The sequence below is a fragment of the Telmatherina bonti genome (genome assembly GCF_933228915.1).
Source record: "Telmatherina bonti genome assembly, chromosome: 10".
In the NCBI taxonomy this organism is placed as follows: Eukaryota; Metazoa; Chordata; class Actinopteri; order Atheriniformes; family Telmatherinidae; genus Telmatherina; species Telmatherina bonti.
In genome coordinates this window covers 23,916,823-23,934,813 of record NC_136628.1, presented here as the reverse complement: position 1 = coordinate 23,934,813, position 17,991 = coordinate 23,916,823, and the positions used below count along the sequence as shown (strand labels likewise).

Genomic DNA, 17,991 nt, shown 5'->3' with positions numbered 1-17,991 from the left:
CAATGTGCATTTGATGTTTTTGGCACATCTGTGTTGACCAAAATGCTTTTAAATGCCAATGGTAGCATATTCCTGAAGGTCATCATTCAAATTCTGAGAACATAATATAATTCTAGCTGTGAGGAAATGATGAAAGCATGCATTTGGTCCAGGTGACATTATAAGCTGTCATGGGTTAAGCTCTTTTTTTGCCGATGCAGCTTATGAAGTGACACTCAAAGGTTGCATTTTAAAATAGAAGAGATTCTCTCAGCTGGTGAATTTCCAGCGTGAATAATGATAATCTCTTTCAATTGTCAATTTTTTTTTTATTAGTAATTCAACCATTTACCATGTAAGAACAAGAGAACTTCTCTCTGAATACAACAGTACACAGTATAATATTAACAGGCACTGAAGTTTTTAACTTTTTATTTTTTTTTATTTTTTTTTTTTATTTAACAAACCTTTGTGTGGTATTGCTTCCTGCAACATGGTGTTTCAGTAAGCTCTTTAGAGTCAGAGAAAATCTGGGAAACCCATTACATTTAACCATGGGAGCCATATTATCTTGGTTTATGAATTTGATAAGACAGCTGTTTCCACACCAGCTCAAAGTGGAATCTCCACAGCAGATTCCTCTGCCACTCCCTGCCGAGCTCTGATCTGAGGATAGATTGTCTTATCTGTGTGCAGACAATCTGATAAATGGATAAAGAGCAGGAAGGCAGCCAATGTGAAATAATTCAGATTTATAGATATGTAGCATACAAACCAAACAGACTCTTTGAACAAGTGAGCAACTAAACTTAATGTTATCCAAAATAAACAGCCACGGGTGGAAGAGTGAAAAACAAGGGGACAAAGAATAAGTGAGATGAAATCACAGCAGGCTAAGATGAATTATACAAGACGAACGTGGAAAGGAACCATGTTTGATCTTTCACTTCAGGCTGTAGCTGTCATGTTGTAATTAAGGTAACAAATGATGCTGACACTTTTCTGTTTATTGCCAGTGTATCTGGTAGCATAACTGAAATATCTTGAAGAAGTAAGTCCATATATCTTGTTAGTTTTTTTTTAGACTTCTAGATAAAAAAAAATCCCTGCATAATCATCTGTCTGTAAGAGGATTACCTTAACCAAATAATTAAATCTGCAAAGAAAAATACAGGGAAAAGATGATTTTTGCAAAGGTAATACATAATGTAAGCATACTGACAGTTACTGACTGAAAGTTTCACTTCTACTTTGTTTTCATTTTCAGAAAGCCACGACACTTATCTTTTTGAGGTCAGGAATGGAGTACAAGGAAAAAAGAAAGCTTTAAGTGGTGTACAACTGATTATACAGGCTAAGAGTTGTGTGAAAACTTTTGTTACACTAAAATGCCTCACTGGTTTCTCTACACAAAAGCACAGGAGTTAAAATTTTTTTGACACTGCATTGAAATCAATCTTGGCTGAGTCTTCTTTCCTGCATTCACACAACACACATCAGCTGCTCTTTCATCCAAATCCACCCCTGTCGCTGCAGCTCTGGACCCCAGCAGCAAGCAAAAAGAGGAATTACTTCAACATCAGCCTGCTATATTCTGAAACAGGCTGCTGATGATTGCTAGTGGTACAGGACCGACTGCTGCATATAAGGACAATTACTTAGATCTCATCAAGATCAAACAGTTTGACAATTAATCTAACTCTGCCAGCTTCCTCCTCCTCCTCCAAATTGAAGTGAAATTTGATGGTAATCACTTATAAAATGTAATTATTCTATGAATGCTCACTCCTAATTTGTCTTTTGTTTAAAATGACTGCTTTCTCCAGCATAAAGACAAGACGCTTGAGCGTTTGTGAATTTGTGACATAAAGGGGTATAAGATTACCAAAATATGAATAACTTAATGATGAAAGAGGAAACTGGGAATTTTAATTTTCAAGTAAGGATATTACTTTGGCCATTTTTCCATTAATCCATCTGTCAGGCAGCTGTCTTGCTCAAAAGTCCAACTGTATATTCTCCCACCAGCCTGCGTGAAGATGCATTGTGAGCCCTGATACATGGAGCAGACATAATGACAGATAGAAGGATAACAGAATTGTGTGAGTGGGAGGAACCCAATGGCCAAACCAGTTTGTGAGTTCAGATCTGGTTTATGACCGATGATAGATGTTCTCAGTTTTTCCTGGTTGACTCTGTATGTCACTGTCAGTTGATATACAGAGCAGGGATAAGACTCAAGCAGATGGATTAGTGAAATAACTCAGCCCCTGAATTGTAGAATAACTGACTGAAAGACAGAAAAATACAACATTTTAGGTCATTTAAACAACAAAAGATGCTAGACATATTATTTGACCTTTGTAAGAAAAGAAAGTGATCCCACACTAAGCTTGTTTCGGCCCTCAGCTAAAGCTAAGCTATGTGGGCAGACTGTTGGTTGTGCCATGTAGATGAGTGATTCAACCATCCAAGATCAAACTAAAGTTCAGCAGGTTTTGGCTGCATGAGGAGGTAACAAAATGCCCACTTGCAGGTAAGTGAGGTCTGAAGAGTTTGCAGCCTTTTTAATTTTGTCTGTGACTTTTTTTTAGTCAGTTCTAAGGAACAACATGAGATTGATGTTCCTTATAAATAGAAAAAATTTTTTTAACGTAGCTTTTATGTCTGCGTTAGCCCAGCAAGCTATTCCCTGTTTTACTTTATAGCAGAATAATGATGCAACCAGTCTCTGCAATCCTAACAAACAAAATTAGATGTTGGTATCTGGGCATGTAAAGCTGGGATTTACCATTTTCTTATGTTTGAATGATACATTCAGTGTTTAACAAATGTTCAGATTGTACAAATTTGGAACAAGCTACATCAGAAATGCAGGATCATGAGAGCCAAAAGCAGTCTGCAAGGCTGCACATCAACACTTACAGACTGTAGCATAATATGAGATCAAATGTTCATGACAGTGTGCTTTCCTTACAAAAAAAAATGGTTCCCCCAACGAGTGTGGAAGGGGGGTGGGGAGCCACCAGCAAAACAAGAATCAGAACAAGTCTGTGCAAATGCAGCTGAGAGGAGCTTGTGTAAGCAGCTGAAAATGGAGAATGAGCGCCCTCTTCTGGTCGTGCAGTACTTCTCCACCTGTGGAGTTGAAGGAATCAAATGATTAACATGTTTGAACGAGAAAACAAGAAGGTGGCTGAGTCCATTTTCAGAAAGCATTTTTAAATTAATTTTTATTATTTTATAGCTAATTTACAACAAGCGCTTCACTGAACTGGAACATTTTTATTCTGCTTCATATTGTCATTACTGAATATACTTTTTCTGCATCAGTTGACTTTGTTGTAACTTTGTAATTAGTCTTTTCTGTAAAAAATTTATATACTTTATAAGGAATATCACACTATGATATGGATGACTGAGAGAGATATTAAGAAATACACTGAACCCTCAAAGAAAGAAATTGAAAACATATTCAATTCATGAGTGTGTTGTCCATTCTGTGATTCCATCATTGTGGAAATGTAAATGCATGTGTGGACGTGCTGATATTTTGTTTATTTGTGTGTCTGTGTTACCCACCCATAATGTGCAAATGTACTTTTTGTGTTTGAGCAGTGTGAGCTGTGGCTCCAATGGATTTTTGTTCTCCAATTTAGCAGGATGAATGGCTAATCTAAAGCCACATGGCATCCCAGCATCTTTATTGTATTTACAGCATTTGTGGCCAAGACCCAAGGGCTTTCTTTATGTGGACAAAAATAAATAAATACAAAAATATACAGACTTAGTGACAATTCTTAATAAATAAAAAATCAGAACCCAAAAAAAAACCAAAAAGAAAAAACAGAAATTGATACTGGTCATTTTCCAGCCTCAGCTGTAACACTGTGCTCTGAAAGAGGCAAGTGAGCAAAAATAAACGAACAATAAATATGAACGGTCACTTTCATCAATAATTCCACCTTCACTCTTATAATTCAGAACATATTATAAGTTAATACAAACACATGCTCATAAAACCTTCCCTTTGAGTATTTCTGCTTTCACATACAGTCCCCATCCTGCTGATTTCCACAGCATTTTATGCTGCCAGTGCAAACTTTATATATACTGTTTTAATATTACACATATAACCATCTTCATTGCATAACATCATAGCAGTATTGCACTACATCTTCATGTGTGTGTCTCACTCTCTCACACAGGCACACCCACATGCACACCACCAATTTATTTAATATACATCGTAACTTCTATAAGCTGTTATAAAGGATGATAATTCTCATATAGTGTCATTTCTATTTTATACATAACATAGACTTTCTTGTCAACCACACACACGAGCAACAAGCACACACACGCACGCACACAGTCAGGCAGACACACACACAGCTGCATTGCACGTGTTTTCAATTAATTTTCAAACAAGAACATATCATATACATCAGTTCAAAGCTCTAGTGTGAGGTCTGCCTTACATCATCTCAGTTCAGCTCTTTTTTCTAGTCGAGCTTTACTCTGCAGTAAACAACAGTAAAATGGGAATGTGAGTGAAAAGAATAACCAAAATACAATATTACCAAAAGAAATCATTGGAATATTGTTTGGAAATGTTGGTTCTTAAGTTGACTCTCTCTCTCCATATCTGTGTATATATATATATATATATATATATATATATATATATGTATGTATATATATATAGTTTTTTGCCATTTGAAAGACTTATTGACTTAGGGTTTAATTGTGTGGACTATAGACAGAAAAAGAAGCAGAGAAAAGTGGAGGAGAGCTAATAAAAGAAGACCTTCTCCCCCATCATACAGAGGAGTTTACACACATGAATGTGCACAACTGTGCAGAGACACGCACATACTTACACACACACACAGACACACACACACACACACGCCATGGCTTTTTTACCGTGGCCACTGGAAACAGTGTGTACGTCTGCGGCTGAGGGGGATCTTTTGGAAGAGTGACCAGCAGGTTGGTGCGCTGAAGCTAAGAGCTCTGCTGCTTGTGCCTGGAGAGATAACATTCATCCTGGATTCTGACCAGCAGGTCAGAACAACCAGCACCCCTGTCAAGGAGTGTGTCAGGTTTTACAGCTGAAGTTATAATTTTACGTGTGTTTGTATGTGTGTGTGTGTGTCGCTAGATTTGTGTGAGTATTTGTGTGTGCATAAGAGAGTAGAGGCAAAACTGTTAGAGCATGTAGTTCGCTCGGGACTAGTCTCTCATGACCAATTCTCTGTTTTCCCTTCATGAGACATGCTGAAACACTCCTTCCCAATAAAAAGGCAGAGAAGGAGAACACACCTTTACTTTGTACCTTTCCTTAAAAAAAACAAAACAATTCCTACTGAGTCCCTCTCCTGTCTCCAACGTCTTTGAAGATGCATGCACAAATTCAGCATAATGAGTTTTTAATCATTATAATTATTTGAACTGCCTTTAAATAATGCCTTGTGATACTGAAGATGGGCGATACAACAGACGTCAGTCTTGGTCACTGAGGTGTTATTCTGAGTTCACTCCAGAAACCAAGGAGAGATTCACAAAAAGTGGGTCTTTGCTGAGAACAGACTCCTGGTCAAGAGGGACTGAGCAAGATTTGGGTCCCCCTGTTCTCAGTCTTCCCCCGTTCCTGTTCTGAAACAAGGCAGAGCTGACAGGAAGAGGAGGAGGACAGAAGGCCAGGAGGCAGTATAAAAAGAGGGGCCAGTGTCTGTTTAAGCACCTCCATTTCAGGGGGCATTGGTTCATTGAGGTGGTCACTTAATAGGGATGATACTTGGGTGGAGAGGATGAGGTGGTGTTACTACCTCTGGGTCCATCCCTGCTGGGTCACCCTCTGCTCTCTTTCAAGCCCTGTTTAGATCTATTGTCTCCAGTTTGATCTTAACTCTGTAGCGAGCCACATGATATGGACTGCAGTTCACACCTGGCATCAAAATGATATCAAAATGGCTTCACTTGAGATCGGATACTACTTCATTTGCTTTTCATCTGGTTGGAAACTGCAACTGCATCTAAATGCATATTATGCACATATACACACACGAGTTATTTAGCATCAGTAAATGGTTTAGGACATTTGCTCCCATAAGTTTTTTGGTGCAGTCACAGCTTGTATCCAAGGTGTATTTTAATGCTAAGTGTGAACAGGGTCTCAATATTCAGTCCTGCTCCTTTAAAGTGGAATACTGATTCGATCTTTCCTCTCCATCACACATCAGTATTCGCATCCGTCACAGTCTCTTTTTTTGGTATCCTTCTTTGCCTTGTTGTGTCAGTTCCAGTGTTTGTTCCAGTCTCTGTGTTTGTACGCATTGGTCTCTCGGTGTCATTTGCAGTGATTGCCAAAGCACTGACTTCACTGGAGGACAGACAGGCAGGCGAGGCTGGCTTGGCTGTGAGGGTGAGGGGTGGTGTTGGTTGGTGGCTGTGAGGGAGGGGGTGGTCGGCATGGTGCAGCATCACAGCCTCTCTCGAGTGGGGATCCAGATGTAAGGCCCTGATTGCTCCTCAATCACTGTCTTTACTTTGTGATAAACCTCCTCAAAGCTGTCCCCTTCCACGACAGCTGCAGCAGAAAACAGCATGAGTGAAAGAAGGAAAGAAAACAACAAGGAAAGAGGGAAAATGGCACAGACAGTGGTGAATAAAGACAGACGAAAAGCCATGAGAAGCACAAATGGAAACATTAGGTGGGAAGATCAAGAAAGACAAATGAAATGACGGCTGTTTATCAGATGTGTTTTCTAGAGAGTCAGTAGAATAATCGGTTACAAACATTATTTTGCAATGCATCAAAGAACAGGCACTTTTTTTTTTTTTTTTTGTCGACACATTTCTACACATTTCCCTACATATTTATTCTTTTCGTGTTTGATAAAATATTTCCACAACTGTTAGAAATTGCAGACAGCAACAGATTTAGGAGCAAACCTGGCATCTGTATTCTGTCTACTGCTGAGATTTGCCTTAATTGCATCTCTTAAATGTTAAATTGCTCTGAGTCCTCCCAAAAGGCACTGGTTTTTCCATTTAACTCATTTATTAAATTTATGCAGAAGAAGCTTATCAGTGAGGCGGAGGATTATTTTGTCATCATCAAGCTTTGGCATCAAACAGTAAAAACACGAGAAAAGGATCAACTGCGAAATGTTTATATGATCAGCTCCTTAAGTGGGTACAGGAAAATAGCAATGACCTGAAATACAAACGACCTGTCATTTCTAAATTCTTGCACTGGATACATAGCTTTATGTTTACATGTTCATCTTGCATTTCTTAAGTTTATATATTAGGACTTAAAATGAGAAAAATATAGCCTAAACTGAACATCAACATACAATGTATCACACTTTGCCATTGTGTATTTAATAGGGAATAGGAAAGATGCAAAAGCATGGTGTGATTAATTAACTATATGATATATATGATCTAATAACATTTACAATTTTAAAGCAACAACTTGAAATAGTTTCTTACATGGCATAACATTCTGCTGTTCTCTTAACTATTATTATAATATTATCTTTGTTGTAAGTTTCACTTGAAGGATTGCTGTCATCTTATTGTCTGTCCAAAAGACATTGTTAATGAAGACTTGCAATTTTGTTTGGATGCAACAACACAAACCTAAACTAATTTATCATGTTATAGGTGACAAGATGCTTTCACCAGGCAATCTTTCCAAACAAGCCATCTTTGTTTTGTTATTTTCTTATGTACTGTCATGAACTTTAGCATTTAGCATGCTGACAACAGCCTGTAGAATTTTTGGTGTTAGCTCTTGAAAGCTACATACACACATTAATTTATATATATTGTAAAATGACATTATAATCTAACACCAAGCGACAGACAGCAACAACTGCTTCTCTGAGATGAATAATGTCTCCCCAAATTGTTTTTTTTTTTTTAAATATCACAAGAATATTACAGACAAACTGTCTAAACAAGTGCTTTTATAGAGGTTCTCACGTTTACTCACAATTAGTTAATCAAGTGGATGTGATCAGAAGCACCTGGCTGCTACATATCCTTTTAATAATGGAGGGAGTATGGAGGTATTTAAAGGCAGTATTCAGTCTTAATTCTTTAAAAAAAAAAAAAAAAAAAAAGTTCTGTACAGTCTCAATTTTTCGAAGTTGTATTGACCTTATATGGAGTAGTAAATTATTCTCAGTATTTTTCAGTGATGTCTTCATAGACAAAGCCAAAGCATTAAAAAGCCTTCCAACTTTCTTTTTTTACATGACTGTTATTTCATGTTAAATGGAATTCTGTGGATATGTAAATAATTTAATAAATCCATGTCCATATATACACACTACTTAAGTATAGACTATACAGACAGTCGTGCTTAAAAGTTTGCTAATAGCTTAAAAATTCTCATATTGCTGCATCGATATGAGTTGACACATCAATTATTCACTCTGAATTTCCCTCTTTGTCCTCATCATTTCTATCTAATCTTACCTGAGAAACACTCGAGGAAGTCTTGCTCTAGTTTGAGAGCCCGGTCCATTCCTTTTCTGGCCTGCTCCTCTGTCAGGCGAGTATTGATTTCTCTGATAAAGTCACATACAAATCTTTCATTGTAATGCCTGTTTTCACGGTGAATAACATACTTATAGTCTGTCACCCAAACATATCACTTTAATTGTAGGAGGAAATATTTGAATACATACAGAACATTCTCCAGTGACTTAGGCCGGACAAAGATGGCAATGGGATGAAGCTGAGCTGCTTGTAGTCTGCGCACTGCATTGGCTGACACATCCAGGATGCAGTGTTTACCCTGCTGCTCGTTCACACATGCAGGGATGGAAAACAAATTAGCACTTTATAAAATAGCTAATTTAGAAAAATTACAATAAGCCACAAGAAGTGGCAATCTGTATTAGATTTTTTTTTATTATGCATTGCTAACACTAAATACTTCACTCCTCACAACTTAATAATATTGCTGATTCTGATCTGACTGGATAATGCAGGTATTAGTAAAATAAAAACGTTTAGCTCAATTTAGTTAATACATTCACTACATCTATTTTTTTTAAAAAAATTTTTCTAACAGATAATGTTGCTACGCACTTGCTCAGCCACTTCACGGACACTCTGAACACTGGTCCCATACAAGTGACTGTTGTACTGGCCGGCCTCAATGAACCGATGGCTCTGGATGTCCTTCTCCATCTGCTCTCGTGACGACACAAAATGATAGTCACGCCCGTCCACCTCATACTCCCTCTTGGGTCGCGTGGTGTCTGTCAAAAGGAGAGCAGAAACAATTCAAGCTCTGCATATGCTCATCCCACTGTGAATCTTAAAACAATTACTTCTGTGCAGACGTCACACCAAAATTGCTGCAGGTTGCAGTAGTGACATCAAATTAAAAAACGGAGAGCAGATCAGTCTCCATGAGTGACAGCGTAATTACTTACGCGGGACACAAGATCCAAACTTATCAGGGAACTCAGACAACAGGTCATCATTTATCCTGTCCTTCACTGGACCCAGAATGATGATGGGCCTCGCATAATGTACTTTATAAGCAGAAAGGAAGGAGAAAGGGAGCAGAGTTAATCACAAAGAGAATGAGAGCAAAATTTAAAAAAATTTTGGCCTTCAGACATTGTTTTGTATGGTTTTACCTTCTACTTGAGTAACTATCTCATAGCTGTGCGAAGCTTTATCCCTCCCTGGTGACAGAACACAGAAATATTTAGTCACATTTTTCTTTAAACAACTTCAAAATTACATTTTGGTGTGTGTCAGCATGTGTGGTTTTGTATAAATCAGATTTTAGTTTGATTTTTTTTTTCCAAAGGAGGCGAGAAATAATTCAAATGCCAGTACTGGTATGAAAAAGTATGTGACAGTCATGGAGAGGAAGTAAGCTTTTAAATTTTGTAGATAAAAGTGCTTATTTATTGCACACATATTTCTTTGTCCACAGTCTCACATTTGGAACCTAAGGGAATTCACCATCTTGATCAATTTAGGTTGGTAAAATGTGTATGTGGTTGATTTTATTCTCAACATAGAGTACATCTGTGTTCACACTGACCTTGAGTACTCAAGCTGTCTCGACCATGATCCTGCAAAAGAGACAAAACCAGATTCATAAAGTTAAAGAAGCTTTGAAAGAAGCAAGCTCAATCTAAACAGTTTAAAAGGAAGACCATACCCTCTCTTTGGTGTTAGAACGAGACCACTCTTTTCTTTCCACCCTGTACAGATGACCAGGAACGATAAAAAAAAGAATACATATAAATACAGAACACACAATGTTTTTCAGAAAAATAAACATGGCTTCCTGACCAATTGTTTTCACAAACAGATTTCTTTGGAGTTTAATCAAAATAAACAGCTACAGAAATACAACACAACACCATACAGTGAATTTGCCTCACACATACATCCTCAGTGTCTGACCTGTGCTTGCTGGGGATGAAGCCAACCTCCTCAGCCTCATTCTGTGGGCTGACTTTACGGGCCTGCCACCACTCTTCATCTCCACAGTCCAATACATGCAGCACATCTCCAAACCTGAAACCCAGAGCTTGGCTGAGGAAGCCGCAGTCTGCAGTCTTGTCGTAGTCAAAAAGAGCCCTAACGGACAGAAAAATAAAAAGCAGAAATTCAACAAGTCATTAGAACTGTTGTTTATCTAACCATATTATTAAAAGTCTTTAGGTTAAGGACATAGGTATGTGGTATGTATACATTTTCATCACGACAGTAGTGTAGATTACAAATATTCTGATCCTGTTCAAGCCATGTTCAAGCTGTTCATGAACATGAACCAAAAAGATATATTGAGAAAAACAAAAGTGGGTTGGGAGCTGTTAGTTAAAAGTTTTTTTTCTTTTCTTTTTACCATTGATATCCGAGGAAGAAAATATGCAGAAGCATCAGATCCATGCTCCTACTTGCGTGATGGCTCCTACTTTCTAATATGTGCCAGCTTATTACTAATAAGTGATAAGTTGGTACATATTAAGAATAGATAGCAAAAAAACACTAACACATAAGACATGTAGAACGTAAGAAACACACACACACACATTATAATAATGAAATTTAAGCAAAACATAGTATTTAAACATTTGTGTATACATATATATATATATATATATATATATATATATATATATATATATATATATATATATATATATATATATATATATATATATGTATACACAAATGTTTAAATACTATGTTTTGCTTAAATTTAATTATTATAATGCTATATATTCCTACTGTCTTTACTTGCACTTTCAACACACTTAGTGCCACTCTTAGTAGCTTGAACATTGTCTGCATTGCTACATGTGGCCCTTTGTATTCATTATCAGTCAAAAAATCCTAATATTAATTGTAAGGCCAAGACTGAAGACTTTAGCCCCGTAAGTTTGTTGCTATTCTTGTATTAATCATGGTTGCCCCATAATGATGCTCTATAAATAACAGGTTGTTCTAAGGTTATTATGATATAATGCCAAAGGATTTGGTTTAATATAATTGGACTTTTTGTGCAAATGTGTGTTTGTAAAGAGCTCTAAAAAGTTTAATCAGGATTAAACAACTGCAACTTTATCATTAAAAGTCTAACCAAATAAAACAGAAAAGTAACATAAATATTATCATTACCATAAAGTTATTTAATATTTGCTATGTGAAATTTAGTTCCTCCTTTGAGTTGCTTCTTAAAGTGCATATGAAAGCTACTATTTCAACTTGAAATATGAGACCTGATGTAGAAGCCTCTCTTTGGGTTACTCCTTAGTGTTGTGGTTCCAGATCCCATGCTGCTGTTCATCAGCTGTTCCCTCAGGTCATGAATTTTAGCTTCAAAACGACTGTACTCTGGAACAGAGAAAACACAAATATATTAACCCCTGCTGGCCCACAATTTTAGATTTATCTCCAACTCTGACAGAGATAGAATGACGACCTTTCTTTCTCACTTAATACGTATCTGTTCCTGGGTTTAAAATAAAAACAAATGCATATATACACACACACAAACATATATATACATATATATATATATATATATATATATATATATATATATATATATATATATATATATATATATATATATATATATATATATATATATATATATATATATATACATATATTTAATTCACTCCTCATTCATCCTTGGTGATTGTAAGCATGCGTTAGCCACAACTTCCATTGTGCACACTGACAGAAACGCAGCCAGTGGACTCAGTGACCACCTTAAGCATCCCTCACATTCAGACAAGGAGAGTGAAGCGTCTTCCCCAGCGACACAAGGATTAAAACTGCCAACCTCTTGATCATTGGCTGACCAGCTCTACCACCTGAACCCCTGCTGTCCCAATACATAAACCATGATAAACACACAAAACTAGTTCACAATAGACTAAGTGGCTAACTTAATATTCAAAATTTTTAGTAAAAATAGTAAAACATTTCACTAGAATTAATAGAAATAAAATCTGTCTTTTTTTCTAATTCTTCATGTGCATGAGAATATGTGAAGTAATTTTACCATCAGGTCTGTATTGAGCGATGATAGTTACAGTCTGGCCAGCATTCTTCAGTGCTGCAGCAGCTTGTTCGTGTGTGGCCATACGCAGATCCACACCATTCACCTGATATAGACACATGCACATACAGGCACACACACATAGAGCAGGAGTGTTTATAACTAAACAGAAATTCACCATTAAATGCTAATATAAAATACGCAAGTGTGTCTTTGTGTCACATTTATGAAGGTAAAAGTTTCATTACACTCAGAATCTGATCGCCTTTGTGAAGCTCTCCACTTAGGTCGGCTGGCCCTCCTGCCAGGATGAAGGAGATAAAGATTCCCTCACCATCCTCTCCTCCAACAATGTTGAATCCCAAACCTGTAGAGCCTCGGTGGATCAAAACTCTGCGAGGCTCCCTAAAAAGATCAAAGATGGATGAAACGAAAATTGATTTATTGCTTATAGAAATTAAATAACAAAGTAACAATGACATCAACAGATGTAATCGTTCTATGATCTGCTGCTTATAAAAATCCATTATGCATGAGAATATGCAGTTCAAGCATCACCGCTCACCGGGGGATGTCATCGTCTCCCATCATGCCGTGCAAAACAGGAGAAAACCGACTCGGTGAGGTGGGAGTGAGGGCTTGTGGGTAATCTGATCCAAGATAGTTGGGATGGCTGAGTTCAGTATCCATATGGGAATATGCTGGAAAAACACACATAAAACCAAAAGAAGTATCATATACCAGGACAATACTGTAGACAAAGAGAAGACACCTCATCACTGCTCACATTTCTAGCTTTTCTTTGCTTTTTAGTAAATGCACATGTGCAGTGTGATAAAACTAACTCCCCCTTTAATGAAAGCCAACTGCAGAAACAGGCTTAAACTCAGGGTTTTGCTTTAAATGAGGACAGATATTCATTAAGACATGGATTCAGGTCAAAGGAAATGTTCTGTGTTTGTGTAGAAAGCAGAGAAAAGACCCTCTCTTGTACTTCTCAGCACTTAGTTTTCACAAAAAAACACGTTTTTCCTCCCTTTTTTTTGGTTCCAAATCCTTTTCTTCTTTTTGTAATGGAAATTCATTCTGTTCAATAGCAAGACACCTGGCTATAAAATTTCTAGCTTTATGTTGACCAGGTGAACTTGCAGACCGAATGTACCCGTGCAGAAAACAAGACAAACTTACTGCTCGTGAGGTCTGGAGGGTTGTAGGAATTGGTAAGGAACAGGTTGTTGGGCTTGGCCACCCTGAGGTAAACCACTTCGGCTGTGTTCTTCAGTGCCCCGACTGCGTCTTCATGCATGACATCCTCCAGGCACACATTGTTCACCTGATTGTTCATGACAAATGGGTAAACACAAGCAGGATCACAAACTGACACAGCTGACAGGTGCGAAGCTTGGATTGTCAGACAACGTTAGTGAAAATCAAAATTACATGTACATATTATAATTTTTAAGTTAATTAGATATTCATTACATTATAATAAATTGGTGTATTATTTAGACATTGTAAAGACTTTTGATCAATATTTTTTAATTGCCTGATTTAGGAGAATTTACTGGCTTGTTGCAGCACAAAACGTTGGGAGTCGAACTGCATAAAGTTATCAGTTCACAACAGTTATTGATAGGTTTGTCCAGAATCCCCTGTGAGCAAAAGGGATCTTGTCATGACCCATTTAAAGGTAAAGCATTGGCTCAGACACCATTTAGCAGAAACCGAGCTCCATTTTGAAGCAGCTGATGAGAAGTTTTTGTGTTTCCCAGCAGATGGCAGTAGTGCTGCTTGGAAAACGTTGTGGCAGCGTTACAGTACTAAATATTTATTCAATGCTACACATTGCTGCAGAAGCACACAATATGTGAATGTGCTAATGTGTGAATATGTGTCCATGGTCCTTAAAGGTGAGAATCTGACATGCATGTGCACAGGTGTTATGTGTGCATTTGAGTAGTTATTATATTTGATTGACCAACCGCTAAGATCTTGTCCCCAATCTGCAGTCGCCCATCTTTATGAGCCGCCCCGCCTTCAATGATCTTGGTGACATAGATGCTGTTATCTCCTGGTATGTGCTGGTTTCCCACCCCTCCAGCAATGCTGAAACCTAATCCTGAGAAAAGGAAGAGATGAGAAAAGCTGGGAGTGAGCAAAGAAGGTGCTGGTTAACACAGAGAAGATTTGCTAAACCCAGAGGGCACAGCTTAGTTGGATACAAGGCGCCACACAAAAGTGTCGATGCTGAACACCGGTCCACTTTTCCACATACCTTTAGGACCTTTGATCAGTTTGATTTCAGTGACTTTTTCTGCTGCTGGTTTTCTGCGGAGAACATAGAGGCGGACAATAGCACCTGCCTCCTTAAGAGCCTCAACAGCTTGACTGTGTGTCACCTCCCTCACATCAACATCATTCACAAACAGGATGCAGTCGTTCACGCTAAGAAATAAAGAGAGATATAGGTTAGGGGAATGTAGGTGGGAAAGGGAAAACACAGCAGGAGTTTGTTTTGTTGATGATGGAGGGTGTAATCCTCCACCAGTAGAGGTCAGAAACGGTTAATCTCCAGTTGTGGCTGTTTTGGGGATTCACTTTCACTGCAGACATCTGGCATTTCCCAATCTCTGTATCTGAGCAGGAGGTGAAATCTTTTCCTTGAGTTAATCTAGCTGGTCTCTTTGTGTCTGTGTTTGTAAAACGAATGAGTACTTGATATGAGAAGTAAAAGTGATTTTCAGCGGCACAATGACAGCTGTATTTTATGCAAAGTCCTTAAAGTTTCTTTGTATGTTCTTGTATTGTAATATTATCTAATAAAAAATGGTGGTGTGTTGAAATTTTAAAGGGTGAAATAAATATCAAGGCTTGTTGGTATTTTAACAAATAAACTACATCACTCACTCCAATGCAGTCTGTGTCGACGTTCACCATCTCAGGTGAATATTTCTTGTGCGATATTATATGTTTGTAGAGAATACAACAGTCATAGCATCTTAATTTTGAACATTTTTATCAAACAATGAGATACTTCTGCTTCTGTTATGTAAAGATGTACACTTAGCTTCAATTAAACGTGGACCTACTTACATGAAGCACCTGAGAAGCCTTACAGCATATTTGTTCTGTTGCTCAAAGATTTTTTTCAACAAATCGCTGGAGTTATTGAAACATTCAGTGTTTTTCTTTTGTGAATTGTTCAGACTATAAATGGCTTACAGCAAGACAGACAAGCTGAAGGATTCTATACATTTTTCATGTAAAGTTCAGAGTGTTTCCCTTGAGGTATTTAAGATGTGTTGCTTATGGCACACAGTAAAGGCCACAGAAAATGCATTCAGGCCAATGTGAGCATTTTCTGCTTCATACAGTCATTTCAGATGGACATTTTTAGGTCAGCTGTGGAGGGAAGAATGCTTCTGTGCACATCTTTTTTATTGCAGCAAAGTGCATAAGAGTCATATTTACTTAGAAAGGCAAATCTGTCTCCATTGTCTTCAGCATGAAAATATTCATTATATTACATATTCCTGTACTCTTATGAGATTTTGATCCCTCTCAATCTTGTTTTATGGTCTAAATTCCCCAGTTTCTTTAAATATGCTGATGTTGTGCGGGTCTTTGTTCTACAAAGGAAGATTGTTTGGTTATAAAACTAAAAAACAGAAAGCAAACACACTGTTGCATACTTAAAAAAAAAAACTAAATCAAGTACGTGGCTGTTCTCTGGTGTAATATCAGTGCCAGATAGGTAGTAGGCTGCACTACAGTAAGCTGCTCTTTAAAAAAAACAAACAAAATGGGAAGTCATACTTGAGGGCATTTTCTAAGCTTGTTTGCTTGTATAAAAAAAGGAAATAGTTATCTATGTTTAGATCCAAATTTCCTAGGAGCAGGGACATGCACTCAAAAAGTCACAGCTTAGTGTGGGTAAATTTTACCTGAGTCGTCCATCCTGAGCTGCAGCTCCCCCTGGTATGATTTTAGTGATGAAGATACTGGGATCATCGCCCACATGAGGGTTGTCTGTTCCTCCTGCTATGCTGAAGCCCAGACCTGAGTTACCCTGCAGCAGCAAATGCAAACACAACTCTGTTATTAGTTTTCTCTTCTAGGGCGTCTGATGGCACCTTTACAGGGTGTGACGGAAATAATAATGCCCATATATCATAAACATAGCATAAAGTTTAAAGGTTAGACTCACTCTTTCCAGTGTGATTTCTTCATACTCGATTTCTCCTTCTGTCCCATTTACCTACCAGAGTAGGAGGAGAGGTTAGTCACTTTCACATGGAGAAGATTTGATTTCAAGATGTTGTTATGATTATAAATCTTCAGTACAGTTTTACAGAATATTGTATTTGACCTCTTGTTGAGCATCTTAGCTACCCATATAAGCCTACCTCTTCTGATAAGAAAGTCCCAGAAGAGGAGTTAATTTAAGGGACTTCAAAGTTTTGTTGTCTGACCCAGAAAATAACTTTTCTTAGTGCTGTTGCAGTGCAAAAAATATCCCAGCGTGAAGGCGGGCGTTTCACTGCGAAGTCTCATTCTTTCACATAAAACATGATTGTTTATTACTTTCCATTTTCAACATGGCATCGATAAAGCAACTCTGAATCAAATTGTAGTAATTTTCTGTAATACCAAATGTAAATCAAGTTAAAGTACAATTACCCAGACCTACCTGGATTCTGGGGGAAAATGGTGTTAAAATAAAGACTGCATATGAAGTCAGTTTAGTTAGTCACGTGTTTGAACCTAACAAAATGATACAGTAAAGGGAAGATTAAACTTTTCCTTACATAAGGGGAGCCATCAAGAGTGTCAGTGTTCACCACCATTGGAGGAGTATTTCCCTGGAGCCAGAGAGAAAAGAGACATTTAGAAGTAATGGCCATAAGGCACACAAGAATAATGAATGCTTGTTTTCAAACTCTTTCCGGTTTATTTTATTTTATTTTAATTTATTTGTGCAATCAGCCCAATTATCCACAACAGCTATGAACAGAACTTGCTTGATAATAATTTATTCTCATCATTTCTCCAGAAACATTTTGTCCAAGTCACACTCAGTGCGATTTATATAACGTGTAAATCCAGACTGCATCTCATTGTTGACGTAAATTATTCACCGGGAGGAAAATATTAAAACAAATAATAGAAAATGCAGCAGGTCAGGGAGAGAATTGGATGTTTGGCATACATATGTTTCAGGTTTAATGGCATGATTTTCCCTGCCAACTCATCCGTGTTAGAGTCCTTCTCATTACGCCATTGCATCTTCACTTCCCTTGCTGGCAGCACCTTCCAGCTTGGATGCATGGTAAAATGTAAGGAAAGAAAGACTGATGTGTCACTGCTCTAAGCTCTCCCAAGCCTCCATTTTTTAAGATGCTTTATTGTGGCAAGGAGAGTAAAATTTTCTGAAAAAT

At 37.5% G+C, this 17,991-nt stretch overlaps 1 protein-coding gene across 1 annotated transcript in view; it reads right to left on the bottom strand.

Annotated features, from left to right (window-relative positions):
* Positions 1-6,467: 6,467 nt before the first annotated feature.
* The window catches only part of dlg4a (discs, large homolog 4a), a gene marked incomplete at both ends in the record, with an annotated part of 38,909 nt that continues 27,385 nt past the window's right edge, over positions 6,468-17,991 (bottom strand). The window contains 19 exons of the mRNA XM_079247415.1: positions 6,468-6,574; positions 8,479-8,570; positions 8,691-8,800; positions 9,097-9,269; positions 9,447-9,548; positions 9,657-9,704; positions 10,073-10,103; positions 10,193-10,235; positions 10,441-10,617; positions 11,763-11,877; positions 12,557-12,659; positions 12,802-12,958; positions 13,119-13,254; positions 13,742-13,886; positions 14,536-14,672; positions 14,829-14,998; positions 16,498-16,622; positions 16,761-16,811; positions 17,362-17,415. Coding sequence (XP_079103541.1) covers positions 6,468-6,574; positions 8,479-8,570; positions 8,691-8,800; positions 9,097-9,269; positions 9,447-9,548; positions 9,657-9,704; positions 10,073-10,103; positions 10,193-10,235; positions 10,441-10,617; positions 11,763-11,877; positions 12,557-12,659; positions 12,802-12,958; positions 13,119-13,254; positions 13,742-13,886; positions 14,536-14,672; positions 14,829-14,998; positions 16,498-16,622; positions 16,761-16,811; positions 17,362-17,415 — 2,076 coding nt within the window. The remainder of the gene's footprint in view (positions 6,575-8,478; positions 8,571-8,690; positions 8,801-9,096; positions 9,270-9,446; positions 9,549-9,656; positions 9,705-10,072; positions 10,104-10,192; positions 10,236-10,440; positions 10,618-11,762; positions 11,878-12,556; positions 12,660-12,801; positions 12,959-13,118; positions 13,255-13,741; positions 13,887-14,535; positions 14,673-14,828; positions 14,999-16,497; positions 16,623-16,760; positions 16,812-17,361; positions 17,416-17,991) is intronic.